Genomic DNA, 15,967 nt, shown 5'->3' with positions numbered 1-15,967 from the left:
CCGGCTTTGAAAGTAGGTCATACAATTTGAGCCCAAAATGGTCGCCTGCACAGCTGTCAAAACCGGTTTGCCTATTCTAAGGTGAATATTTTGAGTTACAACGTATAGAATTTAATGACATCCATTTTTTTTTTCAAAAGATTATGCATTTATCTTTCTAATGATGTATGATGATATAGTGGATCATTGCTTGATCATGGTAAAAATTGATATCGAACTTTAACTGTTTTATATGTAATATAGAAGGAAATTAATTGCGAATGCGTAACCTTTACCCGGGATTCTCGTGATACCTACCCGAATGGGAGACAACTTCTTAGTTACGAAAATCCCGAATAAGTTCCTCGATTAATCGGTTGCTATTATTCACAATCGAAAATCGCAATCGAGAACCTTAATCCGACGATTTATCGATTCCACTCCATTATCACGGTGCCTAAGTAATACGGATAATACTGGAAACACGTGTGAGGTTCCAGCTAATACATAAAACGGCATCGGATAACATCAGTAATTATTGACTGTTTTGAGGTAAGTGTGTTCTTTTATTTTCAATATTCTCTTTTTAAGTTAACATTTTTCACCAAACCAATATTATACGGAACAACTAAGACATTCATTTAGTAAATTATATACTCGTGCTCAGTAACAAAAACGTCAATTTGCAGTGGGAACTTCCATTGCCCAAAAGATCAGGCACACAACCTGTGGAAACGAAAGTTAAATGCAGATACTGGTTCTCATAAACAATGAACTTCAAAGTTCTGAGCTAGTTTCCTGATGAAAAATGCCGCATAATTCTTGTGAAATCATTGCCATGATGAGTGGCGGTTTAGTTTGTAGAAAAACAAGTATTTTATATGTCGATTGCTGGCAACGGATAATGCATGAAGTAGGCACCGGATAATAGCCGAGACTAATGAATTTAAGTACATGTATAGCACGTTTAAAGAATGTATTGAAACATCCTGATATGTAAATCATTTAAAGAATTTCTTTGCTTTATATTGTTGAATGAAATGGGTCTGTTACTTCTCGTTCCTCAGATCACTGTCTTAACGCATGAAAAATGTCTTGACCCTGCACTGAAAAAGGTTATTAAAACTAGGCATTTAAGGTTACACACAATAAAGGTTCTTTAATAATAAAAAATCTGATGTAGACAGCGTGCTTTTGTTGAACGACCGATTCAGCAATAATATTTGTAAGATATAAGAACCCGTTGATTATTGTAATATAACATTTATATACACGATTTGATAACAGTTTGAAAAATAAAGTTTTAAGACCAGTTTAATAGTGTTAATTGTAAAATATGATTGTTGTCGTATTATTAGTTATTTTTTAAACTATTTTTGTTTACTTTTGTGTGATTACAATTGAATATTATAGTTAATATTAGGTGAAATAAGTTGTGTGTAACCTATGATTTAGATTAAGAGATACTTTCCCAATCGTGAAACTTCCCTTCTTTACAATTGCGCTCTTCAAATGTACACATACTTAGGTATTTGTTTTAGGTTTTAGGATTAATTCATTATCAACATTTAGAGCTAGTATCTCTTTTATTTGTACACGATGTATGTTTAACATACAACAGTTTTTATTTCATAAGTCACTAATTAATGTATTCTTTTTGTTTCAGACTTCAGTGCCCTAACATCTGACTTTGAAGTTCGAGATAGAATATGGTTAGTTTAGTCTCAGTTGACAAGTTAATTCAATGGACTTAAGGCTACTGTTCGAAATTTCTTGGACTGGATATAGCAGTGGACTGAGTAATTGTACAATTTAAGAGTATCATTAAATGTAAACTTTATTGAAACAATTTATCCTGCTTTGATTAATTGCCACGCCCATGGCATGTGTAAAGTAACCACGGATGATACGTGTGCCAGTTGATAGGCTCAATCCCATGACGTCGGAACACTAGAACATGTCAATTGCTATGATTATTATAATTTATTTCAGAATGTCACGACCGACCGATGTTTTTTTCGGGTTTAAAACTGCAGAGACTGAAGACAAGCAAGAGAGTTGTGTGTTTTTATCTGTAAATTTTCTCCTTGTAAAGCAGACAGATACAATGATGAGTCTGGAGTGGAAAATGCATTGTTTGAGGTGAACTGCAACAATCATGAACATGAAAAAGCCACCCAGCAACCATTAGATAGCTGTTTACATTTAGAATGTTCAGTTAAAATTGTTGTCAACAATAAAAAATATATGAGTGCAAAATATGTGATTACAAATATAGGACAAGAACTAGCTACAAACGATATTAGGTAAGCCACATATTTGTAATATTTGTTTAAGCTTGTAAAAACATTTTTTTTCATCAAAATGTAAGGTTTTTGTAGATACCGAAACATAATTTCTAGTTGTGTATTGTTAATGTCTATAGGTTTTGTTGAAGTATGTCAAGGTCAATGTAACTGAAATAATAGAGATTTACCGGTAGTTCAATAATGTTTGGAAATATTTAATTGATTATGTGCCTGTGGGTAGACCGCATCATTTATCACTCTTATGAAAATAGTGAAGCTGTGCCGACAGTGGTATACAGTGTACTACTTATTGGAATTCTGTATTTGTCGAGTTCCATAATTATTTTCTTAATACTGTTACTAGACAGTATTCATATCAATTAAAAATAAATCAACATAAATATATGATATCCCTGATCTTGTCATGTTTACGATGTACATAATTGTTACCATGTCAGACATCTTTTAATGTTAAATGACATAATTTTAAAATTAATTTTATGGACTCTTAAATATTTTAATAAAAGCGTATTCATTTTCTATATATTTAATTAATTTTAGAAAATATTTGAAACAAAGATTTGATTTGATTAACAGAAGAGTTTCACTACGTGGCAAAAATTCTATGATTTGAGGTAAAGTTTAACATTATTGAATTTGATTTGTAGAAAACATGTTGAAATTTTGTAGTTATACGTTTAAAACTTGTATGTCTATTACTTTAAAAGACACATTCTCGAAGTGTTTGAAAAGTTATTAACTTTTTGTATAAACCATGCAATCATGAAAGAACTAAAACATTGTACTGAATACAATTGATTATTACAGTGTCGAACATAGTTCGTTCTATTCCGTAGTGAACAGTTTGGTCTCCTAATGTGGTAGTTGCAGGTTCGAACACTTACTCAACCTTATTAAGTTAGCTCCAATGTCTCTGTTAAGGTTGACAGAATAAAATTTACACTTTCCTATTGTCCTGCATTGTTATACCAAGACGAGTGATTGGCGGCGGAATCTTCGATTCATCACATTTGTGGTGGCGCCGTATTGGCAAACAGCCCCTTGCGACTTCATGCGGTTTACTTATATCGGACCGTTTAGATTTTCTTTGCTGCTTTCCGCGCTTCGATGGTGAATCAAATGCATGATTTCTGTAAACAAAGAAAAATACTACCAAACAAATTACATTAATGCAGCCATCTCCTAAGGAATCAAAGTGAAATGTAAATAAATCTAGCGGTTAATTGGAATTTAAATGTACGACATGTGGTACTAGTGAAATGACATTTCATGGGTGCTTTAATGTCTTTTGCGCAATACCCGGAAGTTAAGATCATACGCTTTTCTTACACGAAATAATACGCCTTATTAATATCTTCGTTTAATGATTACGGTACGTTTTTTGTCTCCCTAAATCTAGAAACCTATATACGCATGCCGTTATGAATTTCTTTCAGTTACAGGCACATGACTGGAAATTGCAACCATACCGGTAGTTCAAAATTCGTCACCAACTTCTAGTACTATATTAAACGTTTAACATACGATGTGCACATGTTGTTAATAAACATGCCGAAAAACACGTAATAATTTGTATATGTATCAATCGAGTTCGTGTTTTATTCAGTGATGTATTTCCGGAATTTATCCTGTGCCAGTATATTGTGGTTTCGTGTGTTATCCGATACCCGTGAAATCAATATGCGACCCTTTAAAACGCATATACTCACGTTTTTGAAGTTGCCAGTAATTTCCTACAATTTCATTATAATTCTGAATGATTATAACAACAATGTAAAGTAGTAGTTTTATATATATTTTTCTCTCCAGTTACAAAAAAGCTAGTATTTTTAACTATTTCATAAGTATGAGGAAGGTATGATTCATTTGTTTTCGTTCGTTAATATATAATATGTTTTATTTTCATAAAGAATTTTGAAGTTAACCATTAGCTGAAACACTATAATGTTCCGTGAGCAATAGTATGTGGCAGTTTAACGCGGTATTGTGGCCAATTTCACTTCCAATACTAGGTGCATCCTGCATTTTACCTTGTTTATTTTCCGACATGATCCGTTGCCGTTTCGCGTATAATCCGGAAAAGTATAAATGTTTCCAATATTATCCGTATTGGTTAGGCACCGTGATTATTTGCCCTGCACGTCATTTTTATTTACATTTTCAAAACGGGATTAATCATTTTTTTCTATGTCCCCAGGAAAGGCCTAACACTCTGCTGACCATGTATAAATAGAATTTACGTACGTCCGGAATAAGTATCTGCAGTAGGGAGTTTTCACTGTAAACATATGTTGCCGTTTTCCAATATCCCTTTTCAATAACAACTTTCAGGTCGACCTCTGTATTGTACGTGCGCGCACTGTATGTGGCTAGGGCTTGCATGGCAACCACTGTGGCCTATAAAAAACGAATAATTTGAAGTTGAACTTTTCAGGAAAACGGAAACTATAGGCTGTTGGTGGTAATTTTGATTCATCAGTTCAATTATTTGTTCAATTTCTTTGTAAATCCAAGGAATAAGACAACATCAAAAACATCATATGGCCTATCAATGAAAATGTTTTTTTTTTCTGCTGAGTTATGTCGGTATGGGCAGGACACCAAGTATGCTTCCTTACTTGCGTTGAACGCCATTTTCCAATCGCATCGCTCTGTGTAATCAACCATGCGACTATCTTGTGGCTTGTTTTAAAGTCATCAAATTTCAGAAAAGCAAGGAGGGCGTATGCCGTCGTCTCTATTGCATATGAGTCCGCAACACCGCTATTTGACCAATACATGCGACCTGGAAGTAGCAATTGAATGTGTTGCCAACTAGTCACTGGTTTTTATTTGTATGTTGTGGGCAACAACCGGAAAACACAGGAAAATCCTTCTTGGTCAAGTATTGTGACCACCGACCAAACGCATCTTCACCGGGACGTGAACAAGCGATCACAAAGGAGAGCATTTACCATATATTGCGTTAACCGTTCAAATCATACTCAGATACCATTAATTAAGTAACATTATGCAGATTTAAAAACACAGATGTAAATGGAGGGACATACATATCAAATACGTCATCACAATTGCTGATAGTTACTAGATTCAACTACACGACATCATTGATATTGTAATTGTCTTTCTAGAACGATCATATATTGTCCAAATCATTATCAAAACAAATATAGTTACCGTTATTTGTTTTCAGAATTTTAAACAAAATTTGTTACCATATTATTAGTTAAAGCCTGCTAAACTAATACTTTGAGGTGCCAGTTACACAAAATATAGTAATTCATTAACATATGCTGTTTGGAGAACGTCGAAGAGGACCGCAATACACATTCAATTTAAAATATTGAACACTGACATACTGATAATTGATTAATTGATTAAGGGCACTGGATTATTCTGAGCAAACAATAAATCCCACGCCTGCTCCTCTCCACCCAGGTATATAAATGGGTACCCGTAAGGGAAATGTGCCGCGGCTGCCTTGTGCGCCATATGTAAACGGACGACTTAAATCCCAGTGATCGGGGGGTTAATCGAAGTCGGCTGAAGATGCATACGTTATTAAAGCAGACTATAAACCACACCTTTAACCTTTTGAACTTTGTATTTGATGACAAAAAGACAGAACAGATAAAATCATGAGAAATGTTGTACCTTCATCGTTTCGTCTGATTTCGTAGAGATCCTTTCTAAATTCGTGTGTCTTGTCACTGACATGAAAACATGCTAAAGAGTATGTTGATATTGCAAGAAGATATGGATTGTTCTTCCTTACGTTAATTGGCAATCTCTCAAGTGCCGCCACCGCTCGGTTTATGGAATTGTATACCTCCTGAAAATGTAATATGTCACTTAAGTCGTAAGATTTTTTATATCAACCAGACATGATTAACTTATGGTTTGAAACGAATCTATCTACATACATTAATGTCTTCATATTGAACATTTTTATACAATTATTTAAATGGATTGAACGTTTCTAATCACAATTAAGTTATTTTGTTGTATGGCAAACCATAAAGCAAATTGATATAATAACATGGCCATACCACAGTTCGTTGTGGGCATTCTTGCAAGGAGGTAAGAACAAAAGATGTCAACGAGGGACCTGATCTTGTTTCGCCTTGACCGAACACACCCTGCAAAATAATGTTTCAAATTCTGGCCCTATTTGATTAAAAGATAGTGAGTTTTTTTGTTGTAATATAAATCGCATATACATTTTCTTTTCTTGCAAGACACAACTTGAAAAAATGTGCTCAGCTCGAAATTAATCATGAACAACTATCATTCTTCCTTTTGCTCCGTCAATGCCGAATCCATTTGAGACTTTAATATGTTTCTCAGACGTTACGCGCTTATTATTTTATTATATGTTTATAACACATTCTCACACGAGACGACCTTACCGTGCCATATCGGTTGCAAATAAAGTACTTTTTTCAACGGTTTTCTGGTTATTTCTTATCACTCATAACATACCAGTAAATGTTAACTACTGTTAACTGTTTTATCAACACTTAATACATACAAGTTATTTTGTCAAAAACGATCGAACAAGAAAACATCACTCAAACTGTGAACAATCCTCAATAATAGACGAAGATAGTTCAATAAATTAGTAGCCAGGTAAACAATTTATAACAAACTAATTCATGTGAAATTCATTACCGTCAACAAACCTTTGGTGTACAGCAATCGTTATACGTTTAGTGCATAACATATTCAGAAATGTTTTGTGTGACCAACAGATATAATTTATGAATTTATGAAATGCAAATTATTAATTACTTTTATTCAATTAATTAATGTTAAAGGTTGCTATTACCTGCATTTCCTTTTGTACCACCGGAGAATCGTCGCGGAAATCGCCAGAACCTTCCAAATTGTTTTTAGAAATGTATGCTAACGTTTTCTGCAGGCTATTTGGATCAGACATTCCTCTTTCAAGGTGCTCTGCTTGGCAGAATACTTTGGCAACAAATGCCGTTAACCTTTAAACATTTACACATATGTTATTGTAAAGAGATAGTTTTAATTATACAATTAGTTAGTCAAATATTTATGTACTTAGGTGACAGGTTGAACCTGCATTAAAACTATTACCAACATAAACACGCATTGTAATTTTTTTATTAGAGTGTATTTATGGAAATCAACGTTTAAACGGAGGCATTGTTTTGGTCAAATTTAGGATATTTTCTACAACTTTCGAACTTGCGTTTGTTAAAATATGAAAACAATTAAGTGAAATCGCATTTGAGATTTTCTCAAGAGCACGCTTTGATTTTCTCTACCATATGTTTCAATGAGGGCAATAGATAAGCGACTGTACATCCGTCCTTTCATCCATCTGTTATTGCATCCGCCCATCAAATATGTTTCATCATGAATACCTCAAAATGACAGGACTATTTTATAGTACACACACAATATTTGTTTAATTGTGTCTCGAAAAACGAAAACCATACTTACCCCTTTAAGCACACATTATTAATATTTGTATTTGTGACACGCCTTACAAAAAAGTTTTAATCTTTTTCTTGCATACAAATTGCAATTTCAACTTTGGCCGCTCTTTTTTCGAGATGTTAACTAGCATGGGAGTTTTGGCTTGTCTCTATATATTATAGCATTCCTGGTTTACCATCCATGAGCAAAGAAAACCAACAGAACGATTCAAATAAACGCGTCCACTTCTATTTAAACCTCCACTATAAACTATATATAAATGTGATGTTTTATAAAAAAAAATCTATGTTCTTTCACCTGTACTCAAAGCTGAACAACGTATGGTCGCTACACAATCGAACAACAACCTACTTAGACTATTATGTATTTGAATGTTTAAATTGAATTTGAGCGCCGATAAAACATATTTTGAAAACTAACATATTCATGAATTATGATTGAATCAGACCTTGAAGTATCCATTTGATACAAACTGCAAGACGATTGCATATACTTATGTAGCCGTGGTTTGAATTTATAACGCAAGGGTTTTTAAGTTCCAAGCTGTTAATACTATAAAGTATAAAGGATGGTCTGAAACATGAATAAGAATCATGTTATAGTTAACAAATAACAATCATAATAACAATTTAAATAATTCACTGTAATACACAATAATATGCAATACCATACAATTCAATAAATTACAATTATATAAACATATAACAATTTACTCACCAGTGACCAATATAAAGAAGTGAAACTCCAGCTGCTGGAGCAGTATTGAATTTTCATTAAAAACAATTAGTTGGTCCTTTATTTAATGCAAGTGACCGATTGCCCAAACAGTACAAAACAGCACAATACAAATCAACATAAACACAAAATACTTAGTGTACAAAGTGGCAATTGGAAATAGCCAACTATCTCTTGCAAGGTTTTACAAACAAGTGACCAAATGTTTAGTTATTATTTAAAATTATATAGATGACCATAAAATCATCTCACAATAAAAGCATGTACTGTTAGTAATTGAACTCACTCATACATCAAAGTATCTCTCACACTGAACTTCTCTCAGTCTTTATTGGGTAAGTATTATTAAAAGATTAGTGTCAGAGTGAATACCCTGTTACGCTTAGAAACAAACTGATGCTATCTAAAATTTTAAATTCATGTGCAGATACCCTATTGTGGAAATATATGTTTGTATTACGGGCCTGTCCACTCATATTGGGTAATAAGTCTTGCGTGAGACACATTGGGTCATGATGTGTTCAAGTGTATGAACAACTTATTTAACATTTCCGATACTTTTGCATATTATATTATTCGTATTATTAGTAGTATTGTCTATAACATTCTAAGAATTAGTAGACAAAATGATAACTATTTTATATTATTCGTGTGTAAGATAAACATTTATATTTATATTTATTATGCGTAAAACGTTATGATTTTCTAATATTAACAGACATAACACATTTTTATATGTGTTATATCTGTTTGAAAATGCAATAATTATGTATGTGTTTGGGTAACAAACAACTATATACACTTAGTAATTATTGTATGATGTACAAGATTAAAAGTTGCCTCAGAATTATAATTACCATAAACTTGTTGGATATGTTTTCCATATAGCATACGACCCGTCATCCTTCTGATACATTGATTGTTGTCGTGTTATCCCTGGAACAAAAGCATAACTATTTGTATGTAGATGTTTTATAAGCTTAAACATTCGAATATATGTCTAGATCGGCAAATAATAACAATTATCTGGCCACATAAGCTAACAGAACATTTGTAAAAGGGCTTTCCCCTAAGTGTCGTTAAGTCCGATATTATTGATCTTATAATTTGGTAATTTCAAGCGATTTTAAATTGACGGATTATTTTTGTCGTTTTCTGTCTATTGCATTGTTTTCACCATGACGTTGCAGTGCAAGTAGAGTTTTGGTAAACAACATTTAGCTAATTTACATATTTATTCCTATATCGTCTCAAGAATTCAGTAAAATATCAAAAGTATCAATAAACTCGCGCTAAACCGTCTTATTTATTATTATTATATGGAAGAAGCGGCTTACGACAATTTAGTTATATGAGCAGGTTCAGAGATGCAGGTAGAATCCTGTCGGAATATTTAATTACATGTTATTATAGTTCAATACTCACAATTATTGAAACTGCAACATAAGGTTGACGTTAAATATGAAAAAATGAAAAAAAAAAACAACACATTGTGATTAAATTATGTAATGCATTTGAACAAAGCAACTTACAGTAACATCGGCAGTGTTCGCATATAAATACTGTCAGCAAAAACAAAGATGGCTTTGTTCAGGATTATGGGTGTTTTCTGAATAAGTTGTTTCTCGGTACATATTGTATCGCATCAAATCGAATGAAACTAAAGAGAACAATGTATTAAACTGGTTATTTGCTTTAATAGCAACGTAAATTGACAATATTTGTTCTCTCCAAACACAGGCAGATGTATATAACATTTTGAAAGTACCCCAACCTCCTACCAAATGCGCGTTTCGACTTTAAGATGGTTGATTTGCCTTGAAATATTGTTTGATCCCTGATCAGTGTTGCTATTGAAAGACATGGAAAATCGAAAACAAACACGTTCATACTTATAACATCTACACAAGATATAAAACGAAATATATGACTATTGATGAACAATACTGGATAATCATGGTCATTTAAGATGAATTCCTAACGTTCCGCTTGTTTTCAAACGTGTTAACTGAAAACATTCTAGAATTTAAAATTCGGTAGGCATAAAAGCATACAAAATGTAATACAATTTCCTATGCAATTCCGTATTGATGCTTTACAACTTGGACATCATTAGAGTATATTAGAATTAGTAATCTTATTGCAAATACATGTGTACTGCATTTCAATATTTTGGATATTTAACATTTAGTATGTTATCCAAAGAGACCAAAAATCTTGAAAACACTTTCTTCAAAATCAAGCCTGTGATGTTGCTTTTTCGTTGTTGTTTTTGACTAAGAGCTTTTCCGTTTCAATAAAGCCGTAGGAAATATACCTTATCCACAAAAATCATGTGCGTTGTAGATATCATACATATACAACACATATGATAAAGTTTAAACAATTGAACAATCTTTTGCAAATACCTTTGTTTTCGACGATACAAGTTATTAACGTGTTTTTTTTCGCAACATGTTTAAATGTGAAGATGTTTACTGTCATTGCTGTCAATTTGTAGAAATACGAATAGATGGAATATTACGCTAGTCGATTGTTCAAATAAGTATCAAACAAGAGGCGGCGCGAAATAATCTAAGCCAAGAGCCTTATATATATATATATATATATATATATATATATATATATATATATATATACACACTCTTAAATCGACTGGCGTAAACTTAATTGTATTACAAACACTCATGCATATATATTTTTGTGACAAGTTGTAGCAAGTTAGTGTGCTTATAACGACATTATATGCCGAAAGTAGTCGCGCTTAAAAACCAGCGAGAAAGTTAAAAAGGATTCGTTTTCTGTTAACGTGTATTTAACCGAGTGATAAATCATGTATTGTTCACATTGTTAACACGTATATGAAAAGACTGAATATGTAACTTTACTTGAATATTGTTTAATGAGCCAATAGTTTTAGAAAGTGGTTTCAAAAAGCGACGATAAAAGGGAATATATTGCAAATAAAACATGCAATATATAAAGCGTGTTATTCACATACCATTTCTCATGTATCTAATGCCATAATCCTCATGTTGAGCGTTCATTGTCCCTGTGTGCTTCAGGAAATACATTCCGTAGACAATAGTTGCTGTATACATCATGTTTTGTTCACCATCGCCTTGAGGTTCGTTGAACATTTTGTCCACTCCTTCCAGTACACAAGAAACCGGATCATCCATCAGATTACCTGGTGATTTATACAAAGGGGCTGACTATGTAAGCGTACTCTGTTACCCGATATTTACTTTTCATTACAGCTGTTCAGGATTGCAATCATACATATCTCATTTACTGTGTGGCTTCACGTTATTTTTATATGGGTAAAGATACTACGAGATAATACTGCATATTCTTCTGCGCAGGGCATTTTATGGCAATGTGTATGTGATTAAGGCTAAATGTTTTGAGTTGATCAAATAGCACTGCATTGCTGTTTATTGCACATTTTTGTTTTAAATCGATCGAATTGTATGTTGGCATACAATAACTATGTAGAACTTTTCATCAGTCAGGCAAAACCATAATGTTTAAGTTGTCAAAGAATCAAAACAAAAACGTATGCATTATTTTATATATACGAAAAACACTCTTGTTAAGAACAATGTTTAAAATATATCTTCGTTGATTAAACGAAATCGGAAACATGCAATTAAAGGTTTGAGGCGCTTTTCATTGATCATTTTAAAAACGTGTTTGAGCGAGATAGCGTTTTAACTACGATATTAATACAAAACCGTCCATGGTTAAATGGTATTGCGCTCGCATCGTTGATAAGACATCCAGGGTTAAAACCCAAGCGTAGCACATTCAATTTTATTTCTTTCTTGGTTTAATAACAGTTCTATACTATCGCACATATTCCAGGTTTTGCTATTAATTCCCTTTAATGACATTCATGTGTGTATGTTGTTTCGTATTGTGCTGTTTCGTACTGTATGGCAATTAGTCACTTAAATAAAGGACCAACTAATTGTGTATAATGAGGAGGTAATACTGCTCCAGCAGCTGGAGTTTCACTTTTTATAATAACAATAAAACAAACACATATAAGAACAGTGGATTGATATTTGACATAAACGGATTACGAAAAAAGTGGATATTGACTACATTACAGTCGTGCTATGAGTATATGTTGGCTCACGAAACATGTCTAAAGAACTTCCACTAGAATTATGTTTTCCGTACGACCTTCATGTTGCTTGTACAAATCAAAAATATATTTCATTATAAAGAGGTGCATATTATACAAGGCATAACATTATATTCCATAATGCCATGAATGTCTGTTTGAATGTGTAATACTTAACGACTGCCTGGCGTTGAATTCTTTTTGACAAATACGTGATATGCCTCACACATTACCCTCTACACCAGTTGATTGTTATTGTTTACATTCGGGATTTTCTGCGCCTGAGCAACGACCTGTTAACACAATGTTACACTATACTAATTCAAATACTAATGTTATTAATGTAAAACGTTTAACCTTAGTGAGAAATAGCGATTGTAAATATCATTCTTGGTTGAACGTATTTTAGAAATAAAAAAGGTGTGTCATGCGATTAGTAAGGGGGAACTGGACACTAATCTAAGTTCACTGTTTTGTTAACGTTTTGTCTGGCTACTTTTAGTTGATTTAAACACTCATTTGTGCACGTAAGTAAAATAGTTGTTCAATTTTGTGTTGTTTGTTTTTTCAGAACTTATGCCTACGAGTATGAGTTCAGTTTTTGCCGCCGGTTTATTTAAACAACTGTGTAGAAAACCATTAGATGATGCTACATGACGAAACTTGTATAAATGCTTTGTGTTTTGCGGGTTCAAATAATGTGTGTCGATGAAGAAACACAGGCGACCCCTTACGCGTCACCAGTTTCGGACTACAGGGGCATGATTTGAAAAAACAAGAAGTGTCATACCAAATTTGATTGCATGTGGCTTTGTGATGTGAGAAAATAAGATTTAAAACACATTATGTCCTAATGCAAGTCTAGGCAGATTTGGTCACCTCCTTAGCGAGGCAAATTCTGACGCCAGTGGTAACTTCGTACAAACCTTGTCGCGGACCTTAATTCGAAGCGGTTTCCGAGGAGAATATGTTACGCAAACGTTTTTAGTTGTAAACCCCTTTTGGCCCTTGTCCTCATAAAACATAGAAAATGAGCGATTTTAATATTTCCATCGGGGACCAACCAAAGAGGGTTTTGCCAAATCTTGACCAGAGGTTAAAGAGATGTCGTTTGAAGAAACAAAATGACGGATACATTTCTAATTGGACGGATGCACGGTCGGATGACTGACATCACAGTTTCCCAATCGCTTACAATTAGCATATGCAAACTGTTATCTTAAATATATTTAAGATATATATTCCTTGATTGTCTTGGTGACACGTACTCAGAGTAAATGATCAAAACTAATGTATGCTTTCACTAATAAATGTAAACACATTTTGTATAGTTATATATAGGTTTCCTCGAAAGCATATTTACAATCTTCGAAAATATTTAAATAATTCAAATCAGCTATCCAAACCGATTATCAAGTAATATAAACAGCGCGTATACGTGGGTGTGTATAATATTGATTTCAAGTAAATATTGTAATATTCAATACAAAATTACTAAAAAAATGTTTACTTTTAATGTATGCATTAGCAACAGCAGTTCCAGGCAAAGACGATAGTGGCAATGGTAGCTCTACTTCCATGCTCACAGTCGGCGAGTCATCCAAATGTCGGTATACTGGAACAAATAAGATGTATAAGAAAAAACTGAAATAATCAAAAATACAAACACAAATCATGCGAATGCAAGCTCTTTGACAATCCGTAGTGCAATAAACCCGTTTTGCAATTAATGTATGCCTTCATCGTTCATCCACATTCACGCTTGAGTCGTGTGACAAATAGTAATAGCAATTTCCAAACATCGAAGACATTACGCCATCTGTCAATCACATTCATGGTAATCATATCAGCCATTCAGCCGAATATATTCCCTCCCCACATAATGTGTATACAATAACCTTTGTCAGAAATGCACTTCCAATTCTATTACAAAAAGGAAAGATCTCAGGGTTCTCTACGCTACGAAGTTTTTATTCAGCAATCAACTATTTATGCCCACGCTTTCCTTGAGGAAGAATGACGTAATGTTGTACATAGAGTATAACTTTCGCATGCTTTCCGCGCTATAAAGGACTGTTGTTAATTGACTTTTCAGAAAAAAAAGTATGTTAGCCCCCTTTTATCTTTATTTTACACATATGTGAAGGTTAAGTGAATGTGTTAGAAAGAAAAGTGACTATTGTAAGGCGCTCGCCCTGCAAGGACTAGAGTTTTATAGAAATATGTGTACCCTGTTGATAATTACGGGTTTATTGCAAAACGGGTTAGAAAACAAATGTCAAATTACACTAAAACACACAAATCCGTTTATGCAAAAACTATTGCAAAACGGTTTTATTGTAATAAAACACTCAAACTCGTTTTGCACTAAAATATTGCATATCTGGGTGTTCTTCAATTGCGTATTGCATTATGGAAATCTTGTTTTAAACTAATTCTGGTATCACATTTACTCATGAAAGTAATCATTTTCAATATAATTTCTTTTAAGCAGAGTCTTACACCTCTGTTAAATCCTATTAAACGACATTTGATACGTTATTTTCAAAGTTTTCAATAAATGTGACTATTGTAGAACCTGTGTGATGAGTTATTGCAAAACGACTTAAGTGGGAAACGGGTTGCTATAATAAAATACACACTGTAACCCGCTTTGCAATTAAATCATTGCACTTCTGGGTTTCCTTCGATGTATTCCCAAATGGGTGACCAGCATTTCATATACAAATTATGTGTTGTTTTTGCATATTTATCTTGTAGACGACATTAAAAACAAGAGCACCGCCTTGCGGGTGCAGACCGCTCATCTATTTTCTTTTTAAAGGTGAAGGGACTCTCATTTTCAATCACAAAGGCGGGAGGGGTGGAGTGAAGAGGGGTGCATTGTGTGGGGGTGTGGACATTTATTACATTATCTCCCAAAAATGCGAAAAAAGGGGAAAAAAATCGGGGGGGGGTGGGGGGGGGGTGGGGGGTGGGGGGGTGGGGGGGGGATTCTTGGGTGCGATGGTTGGACGGTTTTTCAAACATAAAATAATAAAAATAAATATTTGTGTTTTTTAACCGTTTCAAAAAAAAAATGGGGGGGGGGTCGAGGTGGGGGGGGTGGTATAGTGTGAGGGTGTGGTGGTAATTTGTGAGATTATCTTAAAAAAAAATGTGGGGGGGGATTCGGGTGGGGGGAGGGGGGGTGGGGGGATTCTTGGGTGCGATGGCTGGACGGTATTTCAAACATAAAATAATCAAAATAAATAGTTTTGTTTTTTAACCGTTTACAAAAAAAATTGGGGAGAGGGTGGGGTGGGGGGGGTTATAGTGTGAGGGTGTGGTGGTCATTTGT

The 15,967-nt window shown here is 33.7% G+C and overlaps 1 protein-coding gene across 6 annotated transcripts in view; it reads right to left on the bottom strand.

Moving 5' to 3' along the window:
* LOC127881427 (complement C3-like) overlaps positions 1–15,967 on the bottom strand; it is a 70,600-nt gene that overhangs the window by 15,120 nt on the left and 39,513 nt on the right. For 5 of the 6 annotated variants that reach the window (XM_052429306.1, XM_052429307.1, XM_052429308.1 and 2 more), the window contains 8 exons: positions 14,138–14,242; positions 11,497–11,685; positions 9,353–9,431; positions 7,117–7,282; positions 6,338–6,427; positions 5,943–6,120; positions 4,907–5,073; positions 4,533–4,685 (listed from right to left, as the gene is read on the bottom strand). In XM_052429306.1, the coding sequence (XP_052285266.1) occupies positions 4,533–4,685; positions 4,907–5,073; positions 5,943–6,120; positions 6,338–6,427; positions 7,117–7,282; positions 9,353–9,431; positions 11,497–11,685; positions 14,138–14,242 (1,127 nt within the window). Of the gene's footprint in view, positions 1–3,067; positions 3,419–4,532; positions 4,686–4,906; positions 5,074–5,942; positions 6,121–6,337; positions 6,428–7,116; positions 7,283–9,352; positions 9,432–11,496; positions 11,686–14,137; positions 14,243–15,967 lie in introns of those variants that run through there. The other variant, XM_052429312.1, reaches the window with a different exon arrangement.

The sequence above is a fragment of the Dreissena polymorpha genome, chromosome 5 (assembly GCF_020536995.1).
Source record: "Dreissena polymorpha isolate Duluth1 chromosome 5, UMN_Dpol_1.0, whole genome shotgun sequence".
In the NCBI taxonomy this organism is placed as follows: Eukaryota; Metazoa; Mollusca; class Bivalvia; order Myida; family Dreissenidae; genus Dreissena; species Dreissena polymorpha.
This window is presented reverse-complemented; position numbering and strand designations above follow the sequence as displayed.